This window comes from Aotus nancymaae, unplaced genomic scaffold (assembly GCF_030222135.1).
Source record: "Aotus nancymaae isolate 86718 unplaced genomic scaffold, 86718_ANA_hifiasm-v0.15.2.pri h1tg000003l, whole genome shotgun sequence".
Lineage (NCBI taxonomy): Eukaryota > Metazoa > Chordata > Mammalia > Primates > Aotidae > Aotus > Aotus nancymaae.
The window spans coordinates 38,310,801-38,325,191 of record NW_026988414.1 but is presented as its reverse complement, the minus strand read 5'-3'; the positions used below and the strand labels follow the sequence as shown (position 1 = coordinate 38,325,191).

The 14,391-nt window shown below is 51.9% G+C and overlaps 1 protein-coding gene across 1 annotated transcript; it reads right to left on the bottom strand.

Moving 5' to 3' along the window:
• Positions 1–2,088: 2,088 nt before the first annotated feature.
• Positions 2,089–13,599, bottom strand: MYORG (myogenesis regulating glycosidase (putative)). The gene is made up of 2 exons (XM_012463226.2): positions 13,485–13,599; positions 2,089–8,620 (listed from the first exon to the last, which is right to left on the bottom strand). The coding sequence occupies exon 2, from the start codon at positions 8,555–8,557 to the stop codon at positions 6,413–6,415; it is 2,145 nt and encodes a 714-aa protein (XP_012318649.2). The 5' UTR covers positions 8,558–8,620; positions 13,485–13,599; the 3' UTR covers positions 2,089–6,412.
• Between the last annotated feature and the right edge of the window lie 792 nt (positions 13,600–14,391).

Below are 14,391 nucleotides of genomic sequence, written 5' to 3'. Positions count from 1 at the left end.
GGAAAGTGTTAGGAGGCCACTATAGTGGTTCGGGCTCCAATTGATTAGATCTGATGTGGGATAGTGGCCAGGGGACAAAGAGGTCAACACTGGCCCTTACTCAGAGAGAAGAGAAGGGACCAGAGTACATGGTGTGGGGAATCAGAGAAGAATACTGCTCTGGAGCCATATCCAGGGTCAGATCTGGGGAAACTAGGACAAAAACTCTCCCAGAAAACCCATAGCTTGGGCTCATAGAGCAGGCTTGGGTGGGGCTCAACCCATTCATATGGTGTTGGAAGGGAAACACTCTCAGGAACAGAGGGTCTCAGGAACAGAGGGTCACAGAATGGGAGCCTAGGCCCCAGTCCCAGCCTTCCTATAATGGCCACTGAGTTTGTCCCTATTACTCCTGAAGAAGGGAGTTCCTCATTTATGCATATCACACCCACCACCCACCAGCCCAGGGGTAGAATGAAGGCTAATGAGGAATTCTGGCCATGACAAGGTTGCTGGAAGCTCCACAGAGGAGGGTCAGCACCCGCCCCGCCCTGCCCCTGCCCAGATCCAGATGTGCAGAGAGAGAGAAACTTGGAATGTGCAGGGACAGGGGACTGGACAAGGTTGGCAAGAGCCAGAGTTCCTGGCACCCTGGAGAATTAGGGATGGGGTAGCTGGCAGCCCAGTTCTTTTTTCTTTCCCTAGCTCCAAGAAAGACCCTTGTGAATCCTGACATTTCAGCATGCCCTCCCAATTTCTTGAATCCTTTCTGAAAGTCAGTAGGGAAAGGGGAAACACTTCTCGGCCTAGAATCAGGCCTACTTGGTGGCAACTTCAGAGATGCACATTTCAGCTAGCTCCCATCCTTGGAGGTATACAGCCTGGCATGGGCCATGCTGTTGAAAGGGGGTGAGTTCTAGGTCTGAGATTCTAGATCCCGGGAAATAGGACACCAAGGTTCTAGTGTCGCCGTGGTTACTCATTTTCCATGATCTCAGGCCAATATCCTCCTCTCTCAGAGCTTCTATTTGTTCATCTGTGCTTTTGTGATTAATGGGGTCAATGGCAGAAGCCAGACTACAAACCAGATCCCAAGCCAAGGACCAGTTTGTTGGAATTTGGCCAGACAGGCTGTGCGGTCTGGCTTTTTCCCCCATCCAGGCTGTCAGACACTTCTGCCTGCCTTCAATGCCCTTCTAAAAAGTATTCCTCCTCCAGGGAAGCCTCACAGATTATCTTCTTCCTTCCCATGTCATACACTGCTTGGTCCAGGGCTGTCCAATAATACTTGTTGCAACTATGTAAATGATGTGTAATTTGCACCATCCATTACATTAGCTACTAGTCACATATGGCTGTTGAACATTTGAAGTGTGGCTAATATGCCTAAAGAACTGAATTTTAATTAACTTTAGAAGTAAATTTAAGAAGCCATATGTGGCTACTGACTACTATATTGGACAACACAGGTTCTAGCCACAGTTTTTCTCTCTTTGTTCCTTGTTTATAATAGTTTATAGGAGTTACCATTTATTGAGCACTTATGCTTTGCCAGTTTTTGCATAAGTGCTTTATACATCTCAGTGACTCCTAGAAATTCCATTTTAAAGATGAAGAAACCGAGGTTGGGTAAAACTTATTTCAGGTTGCATAGAAAGCTGGAGAACCACTCAAATGTGGGTCATGTTCTCCAGCCATTAAAGCAACTTTCCAAGGCCCAACCTGGGGTTCTCCTTCTACACTTACTCTACAGCACATGGCTGGACACCAGGCCTGGGGAGGCTTATCAGTGAGTTATCAGTTGGTAGATGGTAGATGCTTGATGAAAAGGAGAGAAATTAACTCTACTCCCATGCAAGTCCAAAATCCAGCTTTCACTTTCCATCTCCCGGGGCCTAGGAATCCTGGCTGCTGACATCCCACCTTCAGGTATCTCTCTTTTTGCCTTTCTCCTGGACTACAGTGTCCTTTGGTGACAACTCAGAGCTCAACTGGGTGCTATGTGCAGAGGATTGGGGAGGGGGTGTCACAGGCAGGCCCAGAGAAAGCCATTCAGGCTGAGAGCTGGGTTCTAGAAGGATCCTTGTTTTTAATCAAGAAAACAAGAAATAGTATTATAATAACTACCTTTTATTGAGCACCTACTTTGTGCCAGGCACTTTACACACATTTGTGCTTATAACTCTTACAACAACCTGGGGAGGTAGGCATTATTATCACCATTGTACATATGAGAAAACAGAGGCTCAGCAAGGTTAAGCAGCTTGTTCAAGTTAACAGAGCTGATAGATGAGTCATAGAATCGGCACTTGAGTTGTGCATCTGTGAGGGGCCCCAAAGCTTTCATCAGGCATTTTTCACACTGAGAAAATAAAGAAGGTAGAGGAGTGGTGTATTAGTCCACTTTCGCACTGCTGATAAAGACATACCTGAGACTGGGTAATTTATAAAGAAAAAGAGGTTTAATTAACTCACAGTTCCACGTGGCTGGGGAGGCCTCACAATCATGGTGGAAGGCTAAAGGCACGTCTATACGGCAGCAGGCAAGAGAGAATGAGAGCCAAACAAAAGGGGAAACCCCTTATAAAGCCAATGGATCTCATGAGACTTATTCACTACCACCAGGACAGTATGCGGAAAACTGCCCCCATGACTTAATTATCTCCCACAAGGTCCCTCCCACAAATATGGGAGCTACAGTTTAAGGTGAGATATGGGTGGGGGTACAGCCAAACCATATCATTCTCTCCTTGTACCCTCCCAAATCTCATGTCCTCTCATTTAAAAATCAATCATGCCTTCCCAAAAGTCCCCCAAAGTCTTTTTTTTTTTAAATTTTTTGTTTAAAATTTTTTAACATTAGCCAGCAGCTTCCAAGGGCAGAACAAAGTCTTAACTCATTTCAGCATTAGCTCAAAAGTCCACAGTCCAAAGTCTCATCTGAGACAAGGCAAGTCCCTTCTGCCTGTGAGCCTGTAAAATCAAAGGCAAGTTAGTTACTTCATAGGTACAATGGAGGTACAGGCATTGGATAAATACACCCAATCCAAGGGGAGAAGTTGGCCAAAACAAAGGAGAAATGCCCCGTGAAAGTCTGAAATCCAGCAGGGCAGTTAAATCTTAAAGCTTCAAAATGATCTCCTTTGACTCCATGTCTTACATCCAGGTCACACTGATGCAGGAGGTGGGTTCCCATGGTCTTGGGCAGATCCACCCCTGTGGCATTACAGGGTATAGCCTACCTCTTGGCTGGTTTCACAGGCTGGTGTTGAGTGTCTGTGGCTTTTCCAGGTGCATGGTGCAAGCTGTCAGTGGATATACCATTCTAGGGTCTGGAGGACAGTGGCCCTCTTCTCACAGCTCTACTAGGCAGTGCCTCAGTGGGGACTCTGTGTGGGGGCTTCAACCCCACATTTCCCTTCCCGATTGCCCTAGGAGAGGTTCTCCATGAGGGCCCCACCCCTGTAACAAACTTCTGCCTGGACATCCATGAATTTCCATACATCCTCTGAAATCTAGGCAGAGGTTCCTAAAACTCAATTCTTGACTTCTGTGCACCTGCAGGCTCAACACCATGTGGAAGCTGCCAAGCCTTGGGGCTTGCACCCTCTGAAGCCGTGGCCCAAGCTGTACCTTGGGCCCTTTTAGCCATGGCTAGAGTGGCTGGGATGCAGGGCACCACATCCTGGACTGCACACAGCATGGAGACCCTGGGCTTGGCCCACAAAACCATTTTTTTCTCCTAGGCCTCCAGGCCTGTGATGGGAGGTGCTGCTGCAAAGGTCTCTAATATGCCTTGGAGACATTTTCCCCATGTCTTGGTGATTAACATTTGGCTCCTTGTTACTAATGCAAATTTCTGCAGCAGGCTTGAATTTCTCCTCAGAAAATGGATTTTTCTTTTCTATCTCACTGCCAGGCTGCAGATTTTCCAAACTTTTATGCTCTGTTTCCTTTTGAAAACTGAATGCTTTTAACAGTACCCAAGTCACTTCTTGAATGCTTTGTTGCTTAGAAATTTCTTCTGCCAGATACCCTAAATCATCTCCCTCAAGTTCAAATTTCCACAAATCTCTTTGGCTGGGCAAAATGCAGCCAGTCTCTTTGCTAAAATATAGCAAGAGTTCCCTTTGCTCCAGTACCCAACAAGTTCCTCATCTCCATCTGAGACCGCCTCAGCCTGGATTTCATTGTCCATATCATTATCAGCATTTTGGTCAAAGCCATTTAACAAGTCTCTAGGAAGTTCCAAACGTTCCCACATTTTCCTGTCTTCCGATCCCTCCAAACTGTTCCAACCTCTGCCTGTTACCCAGTTCCAAAGTTTATTCCACATTTTTGGTTATTTACAGCAGCACCCCACTCTATTGGTACCAAATTTACTGTATTAGTTCATTTTCACACTGCTGATAAAGGCATAACCAAGACTGGGTAATTTATAAGGAAAAAGAGGTTTAATGAACTCACAGTTCCACTTGGCTGGGGAGACCTCACAATCATGGTGGAAAGGCACGTCTTACATGGTGGCAGGCAAGAGAGAATGAGAGCCAAGTGAAAGGGGAAACCCTTTGTGAGATCATCAGATCTCATGAGACCTATTCACTACCACCAGAACAGTATGGTGGAAACTGCCCCCATGATTCAATTATCTCCCACCAGGTCCTTCCCATAACATATGGCACTTATGGGAGCTACAATTCAAGATGAGTTTTAGGTGGTGACACAGCCAAACCATATCAGGTGGCAAAAGGATACATTCTCTAGGGGTTGGGGGATTGGTTCTGCTACCAGAGCTGTTGATGGAAGCTGAAGTCCACCCTGTTTCGCACCTACCCACTCTGGCATGCCACTTTTCTCCAGACTGAGCTGCAAAGTCAGAAAAAATTCACTCCGCTGAGGTTGCTCTTCTCAGAAAGAGAAAATGGCTGGCACAGTGGCTCATGCCTGTAATCTGAGCACTTTGGGAGGCCAAGGCAGGTGGATCATGAGGTCAAGAGATCAAGACCATCCTGGCCAACATGGTGAAACCCTGTCTCTACTAAAATACAAAAACTAGCTGGGCATGGTGGCACACGCCTGTAGCCCCAGCTACCCAGGAGGCTGAGGCAGCAGAATGGCTTGAACCCAGGAGGTGGAGGTTGCAGTGAGCCAAGATCGCGCCACTGCACTCCAGTCTGGTGCTTGGCGACAGAGCAGGACTCTTGTCTCAAAACAAACAAACAACCAGGCATAGTAATGTGTGCCTGTAATTCCAGCTATTTGGGAAGCTGAGGCTGGAGAATCGCTTGAATCTGGGAGGCAGAGGTTGCAGCAAGCCGAGATTGCACCATTGTACTCCAGCCTGGGTGACAGAGCAAGACTCTATCTCAAAAAAAAAAAAAAAAAAAAAAGAAAGAAAAGAAAAGAGAAAATGGCTGACATGAAAGACCTTCCCCTGTCTGTTTATTGGTAGTTGTCAGTGTGTGCATGTACTTTATGTTCAGAAGCAGCACAGATCACCAGAATAAGAACATCACTCCCATTCTAGGCCACACCCCAGGCACATGTGCAGGGAGTGAGGCAGCTGAGGAATCTTGAAAGGGCTATTTATTTCCTACCGGAGTCCCAGGGAAACCACCTGGGAGGAGGCTGGCTCAGCAATCAGAACCTCAGATTTGCTCCATGCTTTCTTCCTCCAGATTAACCAGCCTCAGAGAGGTTGTGTTCATTTCATAGATCAGGGACCCACGATGCGACTTTCTCTCTCTCTCTTTCACACACACACACACACACACACACACACACACACACGAGTTAAGGCACAAAGTCTGGCCTGCATGGCTCTGCAAGTCTGTTCCATCAGGCACATCTGGCCCAGGGCTGAGCCTGTGTATGTACACAAATGGATTAGTGCAGTATTAGGAGTCTCTTCACAAATAGGGAACATGATGATGGCTCTGTGCTAAGCCCAGTCCTCCTGTTCCCTGGGAGGGGACCTCTTGCCTCCTTGTCAGTTAGCCAAACACCTTCTCTCCAGCTGGGCTGGGACCAAATCAGCCACAGTTCGGGTGAGTGCTGGGAACTAAGGACCTGGCTTCCAACACTAAGAAAGCATACTTTCTAAGTGTGGTGAGGGCTATTTGGGGACCTTAAATAAGATCAAGTCCCCACCTCAGATGGACAAAGATGGCCACCAAGGCCAGGATGAAGAGGTTTCTCTTTGTGCTTTTAAACCCCAACCATGTGTAACAGGAAGAGAGCTGACCTATTTCCTCTAAGCTCTCTGGCTCCCACCCCAGGGAAGAGGCTTCTGCAGACCGGTGTGAGTGTGCAGGAGGGGGAAGGGCACAGTATAGAGGTGGAGGTTCCTGGGAGTACACGGTGCGGGTGTGACGGAGAGTTCGAGGTCTGCATGAAGGCTGGGGGCTGTGTGGTTCCCGGGCCCTGGGCTGGGTCAGGACGCCCAGGTAAAGTAGGCAACCTCATCCAGGTCGACCGGGTAATCGGTGAGCAGCACCGGCGTCTTGTCGAAAAGCTCGCCCTTATAGCTGCGCCACTTGCCTGCGGGCAAATAGACGTCGCGTTCCTGCTTGCCCGGCTCCAGCACCGGCGCCACAAGCAGCGTGTCCCCAATAAGGAACTGCGAGTCGATGCGGTGAGCTGTCTCGTCGCCGGGAGCGATCCACCAAAGGGGGCGCACGATGGGGTCACCCGTGTCGGTGACCTCGCCCGCCAGCTCAAGCAACAGCGGGGCCACGAGCGAGGCCCGTAGGGCTGCGAACTTCTGCGCGATGGCCACCACTTCCGCGTCGTAGCGCCAGGGCGGGATAGAGAACTGCATGGCGGGCATGAAGGCGGCCACTTCCAGCCAGCGAATGTAGAGTTCGCGCTCGGGCACGTCGCCGCCGGCTGTGCGCTCGGGCACGGCGTTGCCGCCCACCATATCGGGTAGGATGAATGGGTAGCCCAGCATGCTGACGGTGAGCACCGCCGGGATGAGCGAGCGCAGCCCCAGGTCGTAGCCCCACACCGAGTCGCGATCCACCAGGCGGAAGAAGCAGGAGATGTTCTGTGACTGGTAGCCCACGCGCACCTCCGCCAGCGAGAAGAAGGGCAGCGCCATTTCAGTGTAGCGCCGGCTCCAGACGCTGGGGTCCGGCAGCGGCCGGTAGGTGCTGAAGTCCCGTGGCAGGTAGCTGACCTCGCCCGCGTCGAACTTGAAGGAAACCACGGAGTAGCGAGAGCGCAGCCGCCGCAGGTGTCCCTGGAACCAGTCGCGGGCTTTCGGGTTGGTGAAGTCGAGCACGGCACCGATGCCATTCCACCAGCGCACCAGCGCGGGCAGCCGGCCCGTGGGTTCGCGCACGAACAGCTCGCGCTCCACACCCTCGCCAAAGCGTGACGAGTTGTAGTTGACAAACGGGTGCACCCAGAGCGTGACGCGGAAGCCAGCGTCGCGCAGGCGGCGGAACATGTCGCTGGCATTGGGGAATTTGACCTCGTCAAAGTCGAAGTCGCCATAAGCGGGTGTGTACATGTCGTCAATTTCCAGGTGGCTGCTGTTGAAGCGGTGCTGGCGAATCTGTTGTGCAAAATGCAGCACCTTCTCCTGGTCCACGGCGCGCCCGTACAGCGCCCACGTGGACCAAATGGGGTCTCGGAAGGCCTCGGGCGCTGGCACCCTCGAAGGCTTGTTGAAGTAGCGGCGCACCATGTACTTGTGGATGGAGGTGACGTCCGAGCCCACGCACACTCGGTAGCTCAGCTCCAGCGCTGCGGCGCGGCCGGCGGCCGGCTTGTAGGGCGTGTCGTGGTAGCGTGCCTGCAGCCGCAGCGAGCGCTCCGTGCTGTTCCAGCCCAGGTGGAAGGGCACTGAGTCGTTGACTTTGATGGCGGCCGCGCGTGAAGATAGCCAGTAGCGCTCAAGGATGCCCCCAAACGCGGCGTCGGAGGAGTAGACATCGCTGGTGACGAAGGGCTGGGGCTCCTGCTGGCCGTCCAGGCGGATGGGCCAGTGTTGCGTCCTCATCTCGGCGCCACCATACCAGTGCGCCGCCGCGTCGCCCAGGAACATGGCGTGCTCGACCGCCCTGCCCTGCACAGCCTCCTCCCAGCGCACGCGGTAGCACATGACCGTGTCCTTGGGCCGCACCGTCTGGATGAAGTAGTTCAGAGGCCGCCCATCGGCCGTGAGTGAGCAGCCCAGCAGGGCGCCGTCGCGGCTGCAGGAATCGAGGTCCAGAGCGCCGGAGCGGAAGGCCAGGCGGAAGACCTGCTCTCCCTTCTGGTTGCGGATGGAGAAGCCGCCAGCGTTGAGGTCCAGCAGCTCGGCGCGAAGTCGCTCCGCCTTGCGTAGGGAGACGCTGTAGTAGCACCAGGCTACCACGGAGGCCAGCACCAGCAGCAGCCCAAGGACTGCGGAGCCCAGCAGCGGCTTCAGCTCTTTGGAAGGCTTGGGCTTGGTAGGCGAGAAGTTATCGGGCAGGAAGGTGTACATAGCTGCCGCTGCGTCGGTCTCCGGATTCTGACGGTCTGCGTAGCAGCCAGGCTGGCGGTGGCGGGGATAAGCCTGGCTCTTCTCCTGAGGGTTCTGGAGCATTAGTGGCCTGCTAAGAAAGGAGCGGGCCGTGCGGCCATCTGACCGAGCTCATCTCAACCTGCTCTGAAAGGAGGAGAGAGAGATGGAACTGAGCTTTTTCATCCCATGTTATTTCCATTTGCTGCCGCAAGCTAAGAAGAGGCGTATACTTTGGGAAGGTGAATACTGGAACCTGAAGGCTTGATGAGTGGCAAAGGTGAGACTCTTACCAGGACAATCTGTGTCTAAGCTACCCTTTCTCATGGTTCCTAATGCTTGCCCAAATTAGGACTCTGTGACTGGGGGGCGGGGCATGTGCTGGGAGATGGCAGGCATCCTCATTTTCCTAGTGGAGAAATAAACCTTGAGAGGGTCAGGAAGCTTTCCAGGATCACAGGGTAAACCAGGCCTCCCCGTATCACACATGGCGGCGTTTGGGCTGAAGAGATGGGGACGGAACTGGAAAAGTCCTGCTGTCCTAGAGGTGTGGATGGCCAGGGTGAGAGAGAAGAGATGGTTCAGCCAGCCCCTTGAGACTTTCTTTCTCTCTCTCTCTTCCTTCCTTTTTTTTTTTCTTTTCTTTTCTTTTCTCTCTTTCTTTCTTTCTTTTCAGATGGCGTCTCCCTCTGTCACTCAGACTGGAGTGCAGTGCTGCAATATCAGCTCACTGCAACCTCTGCCTCCTGGGTTTAAACGATTCTCCTGCCTCACCCTCCCAAGTAGCTGGATTAAAGGCACACACCGCCACACCCAGCTAATTTTTTAATTTTTGGTAGAGATGGGGTTTCACCATGTTGGTCAGGCTGGTCTCGAACTCATGACCTCAAATGATCCACCCACCTCGGCCTCCAGATGTGCTGGGACTACAGGCGTGAGTCACCGTGGCTGACCCCCCTAGAGTTTTTTTTTTCTCTTGAGTTGGAGTTTTGCTCTTGTTGCCTAGGCTGGAGTACAGTGGCACGATCTCGGCTCAATGCAACCTCCGCTTCCCGGATTCAAGTGATTTTCCTGCCTCAGCCTCCCGAGTAACTAGGATTACAGGCATGTGCTATCATGCCTGGCTTTTTTTTGTATTTTTAGTAGAGATGAGGTTTCTTCATGTTGGTCAGGCTGGTCTCGAACTTCCAACCTCAGGTGATCCGCCCACCTCAGCCTCCTAAAGTGCTGGGATTATAGGCATGAGCCACCACACCTGGCCTCCTTAATACTTTTAACAGAGTGGCAGGCTAGCTTCCCTGTCCCCAGAGGGTGAGAGGAGGGAGGAAGGGAGAATAGCTCAGGAATGGGTTTTTATCTTGAGTCAAAAGCCAAATGAAATCTGGAGATTAAAGAAGACACCCAAAGCCAGACTCAGCCCCAGGGCCTGGTTTGGAGGGAGGTAGGACTGGAACATTAGGGTCTGGGGCAGGAGCCTGGCATGGGAGGCCAGTTGTTTCTCACATGTGCTTCTCTTTGCCCTCAAGCTCACCCAGCTCTCAGCCTTCCATCACCAAGTCCATTTCCCTGCTCACCTTCCTGCTCTGCTCCTGGCACCACATCTGTGGGCCAGCTACTTCCTAGCTCTGTTTCTACCATTCACTCACTGTCCTGTTTCTGTCATAGTTTGGGTGCTGTCACTTCTCCTCAATATTACTGTATTATTATTCCCCCAATAGGACTCTCTGCTTCTAAATTCTTTCTTATCAGTGCCTTCTGATCTCGGCAACCGTAGTGATTTTTCTAAAGCACTTATCAAACCATGTCTATTCCTAGCTTCAAGAGCTGTTCATTACTCCCATGATGAATTTTTTTTTTTTTTTTTTTTTTTTTTTTTTTGACATAGAGTCTTGCTCTGTAGCCCAGGCTGAAATGCAGTGGCAAGATCTCAGCTCACTGCAACCTCTGCCTCCAGGGTCCCAGTTCAAGCAATTTTCCTACCTCAGCCTCCCAAGTCACTGGATTACACCATGCCTAGATAATTTTTATATTTTTTAGGAGAGATGGGGTTTTACCATGTTGGCCAGTCTGGTCTTGAACTCCTAACCTCGTGATCCACCCGCCTCAGCCTCCCAAACTTCTGGGATTACAGGTGTGAGCCACTGCGCCTGGCCCATGATGAAATTTAAAAGTGTTTGCTTTGGCCGGGCACAGTGGCTCAAGCCTGTAATCCCAGCACTTTGGGAGGCCGAGGCAGGTGGATCACGAGTCAAGAGATCGAGACCATCCTGGTCAACACGGTGAAACCCCGTCTCTACTAATACAAAAAAAATTAGCTGGGCATGGTGGCGCATGCCTGTAATCCCAGCTACTCAGGAGACTGAGGCAGGAGAATTGCCTAAACCCAGGAGGCGGAGGTTGCAGTGAGCCAAGATCACGCCATTACACTCCAGCCTGGGTAACAAGAGTGAAACTCCGTCTCAAAAAAAAAAAAAAAAGTGTTTGCTTTGCATTAGAGGCTCGAGGCATGATGTGTTTTCAGCTACCATTCTGACTCCATTTCCAGCCAGGCCTATCTTGTGACTACTAAGCTCGTTTCTTCCCCAGCCTAAATCCTTTAGGCCACCTGCTTCAAGAGATTTCACTCACCTAGCTCAGACCAACACACCTCCTCCACCTACCTGCTCTCCAGGGATCAGACACCCATCACTACCCCTATAACACATAAACTCTGACACACTATATGCTAAACATCCAGATATGAGGCCATGCATGGTGCTCACGCCTGTAATCCTAGCACTTTGGGAGGCCAAGGAGGGTGGATTGCTCGATCTCAGGAGTTTGAGACTAGTCTAGGCAACATGTCGAAACCCGTCTCTACCAAAAATACAAAAAAAAAAAAAAAAGAAGAAGAAAAAAACATTAGCCAGGCATGGTTGCACGCACCTGTAGTCCCAGCTACTTGGTGGGGGGAGCTGAGATGGGAGGGTCACTTGAGCCCAGGAGGTTGAGATTGCAGTGAGCCAAGATTGTGCCACTTCACTCTAGCCTGGGTGACAAAGTAAGACCCTATCTGAAAAAAAAAAATGTCCAGATATGACTGCAGGGAAACACAGGCTCAGGGGAAGAAGTGTGTCCCAGTCTGTGATTCAAGGCCACTGACTGTACCTGTCCAAGTTTTTAGATCAGAGTCCAACAAAGAAATAGTACCAGCCAGGTGCACACACAGGCATACACACAGCTAGCCAGCAGTTGCCTAACTGCTCCAGCTCGGGGGAAGAACAGGAAACTGGCAAACAGTAATTAACCTCCTCCCAGATGCCAGTGTCTGTCTCTAAGTCCCCAGGGACTTCTAAGGAGATGCCGGAACTACTCAGATTTTTCACCTCCCCTATGCAGAGACTCTGAAGAATGCAAGGTGTGGAGCAGAATTTGATTCTAAATGCCAATACACAGCTCCTCTCAGAGGCACTCCCCACAAGGTGCTAGCTCAGGGCCTCATTCTCAGTTCCCTCTGCCCCCAGTTGCTTCAGTTTGTCAGCCCTAGCTGGTCTTTAACAGACTCTTATTCCCTTCCTCTCAGCCTACAATGACTTAGCTTTCCTCCCTATTCCTATATAGATACATCTCCTCATCCTCCCAAAGTGGAAAACTCCTCCTGGAAAATGCAGCCAGCGGCCTTTAGCTGATGCCCTTAAGCTGAGCAGAACCCAAAGAAGGCCTTAGGTGGCTCAGATCATACTTGTGAGTTTATATTCATTCATTCAACACAACCAAAGCCACATTCTGGGCACCAAGGAAATAAGGAGAGAGAGGGTCAGTATCTGAAGAGAGAGACTCCCTCATTCTCAAAACTTTCATATGAAGTCAGCCTATCTCATGAGCCCTGGAGGCATGAAGAGGCCACCAAAGTGGGTTCAAAAGCCCTTTCCAACAGTTAGGTTCTGCAAATCTCAATTTTCCAGGATCTGAGGTTCTTTGATGAAAGACAGAAGCCCACAGGCTTGGGCACCCAGCCACCTCAGGCACCATGATAGTCTCCCAAATGCCACCACAGCATCCAATTCTATCAACAGTGTGATATAGCAAACATAGCCACAGTGTCCATTTTACAGATGAGGAAATGTGGCCCAAACGGAAAAAGGAACTTGTCTGAAGTCTGCCAGGTAGCAAGGCTGCCTGGATCTAAAATCCCAGCTCAGCTCCCCACAGCACAAGTTTTAGGAGGAGATGGGATGTAATGGTCTGACCTGGCTGCCTGAATGCAGTAGCAGAAAGGAGCCCTGTGGCTGAGCTGGTGGAACTGGCTTCCATCAGATGGACATGGCATGGTGAGACCTGTCTTTTCAAGGGCTGGTGCTGCTGCTTGCTCCATGCCAACCTCAGGGCCTCTTAGGGGCAGCAAAGAGGGCAGTTTTAATGGCATCTAGTACCCAGGCTTTGGGGGAGGAACTCTGTGGTTCTGGTGTTAACAGTGGCACCAGAGACCTCTGTAATCTGCCACCTCCGCCATCTAGCCAACCCAAGGCTAGTGCTAGCAGGTGGAGTTTGCAGGGCGAATCTCCCTGGGCTCTTCTCCTGCTGAGCCTCTCCCCACTGGACACTCAACCTCAGTCTTGGCTGCCATGGCTAGTTTGATCTGAGGGGGAGGGCCCCACCCTGCTCAACTGAGGGAAGGCCATTCCTAGTAGAATAGTTAGTTGGACACAGTTCCCAGTGGGGGATGGAAATGTCAAAGGCAACTCGATCCGGCTCATCTCCCTCTTCTGCTCAGCGATGGGATCCGCGGGATCGAGTGACTGCCTACACAGCCTGGAATACTCTACATTCCCCCTCAGCACCCTGCCCGAAGGCTCTACTGTCCGAAGGGACCGGCCGAGGTCAAGGGACCTGTCGCCCGGAGGGAATCGCGGCCGTGGGATGGGCCCAGGTGTCCAGGCTCGCTCCACCCATTCATCGGTGGGAACTAAAGTTCAGAAATCGTGCCCCCTCAGTAGCTCCCCGTCCCCCACGGCCCTCCTGCTGGGCTCACCCACTGCAGCTACAGCCCGGTAGAAGTAGGGGTGAAGGAGCTTCCCGCCGATCCCCTCCGCTTGAGCCAGAGTGGAGCTGCCGCGGCGCCGCGCGGGGTGCTGCCTGGCAGGACACAGCTGAGCCCCTCCTCGGGCCCCGCCCTGGGGCTCCTCGGCCACGCCCCTGTCATCCAGTCTCGCGTCGGGCCTCAGAGTCCAGCCCAGCCCCTGGCGTTCGACCTCTCCTCCCAGGTTATCACGCGGACCTGAGGCCCTGCCCCTCAGCCCCACCTTCCTCTCACTGCTCTGTACTCTGCCCCTGGCGTTTCAGGCTTGCTCAGTCCCGCGCCCCCCGGTTCCGCCTCCCGCCGGCGGGCTCGCGCCTGCTGGGCTACTGAGTACCCGCAAGCGGGCGGGGCTCAGCCCCAGGCCTGCTGGGACATGTAGTTCTGCAGAAAGGAGCAGCTGCGGAAGGTTGGGGTTCTTGTGCCCCTAGCCAAGGTTTGGAATGAAGATGAGAGGGAGAGAGCCTCAGGGTAAAGGAGCAGGGCTGACCTTTGGAATTCCTTCCTTCCCAGTTTGGGCAAGGTATACCGATATAACGTTATACCGCCATATGGGTATAACGCTCTCACAAGCCCTCAGTTTTCCCATATGGAAAAGGAATGGCGGAATTCTGGGAGTATCTCAGCGCCCAATGCAGGGTGATTCCAATCAAGGGCCCCACGAAGGGAGCTGTAGTTCCAACCAGCCGGGAATCCAAGTTGTCGGTTCCCACCGGATCAAACCAGAGGTGTCCGAGGTCAGAAACTGAGAAGACCAGTTTCTGTTTGGTGTTTTACAACGTAACCTGTCTCCCTGACCGCCACCCCCAGACAAGTTATTTATAGGGTCCAGTCCCTCCTCCTAGTTACAGCCTTTAGTTAG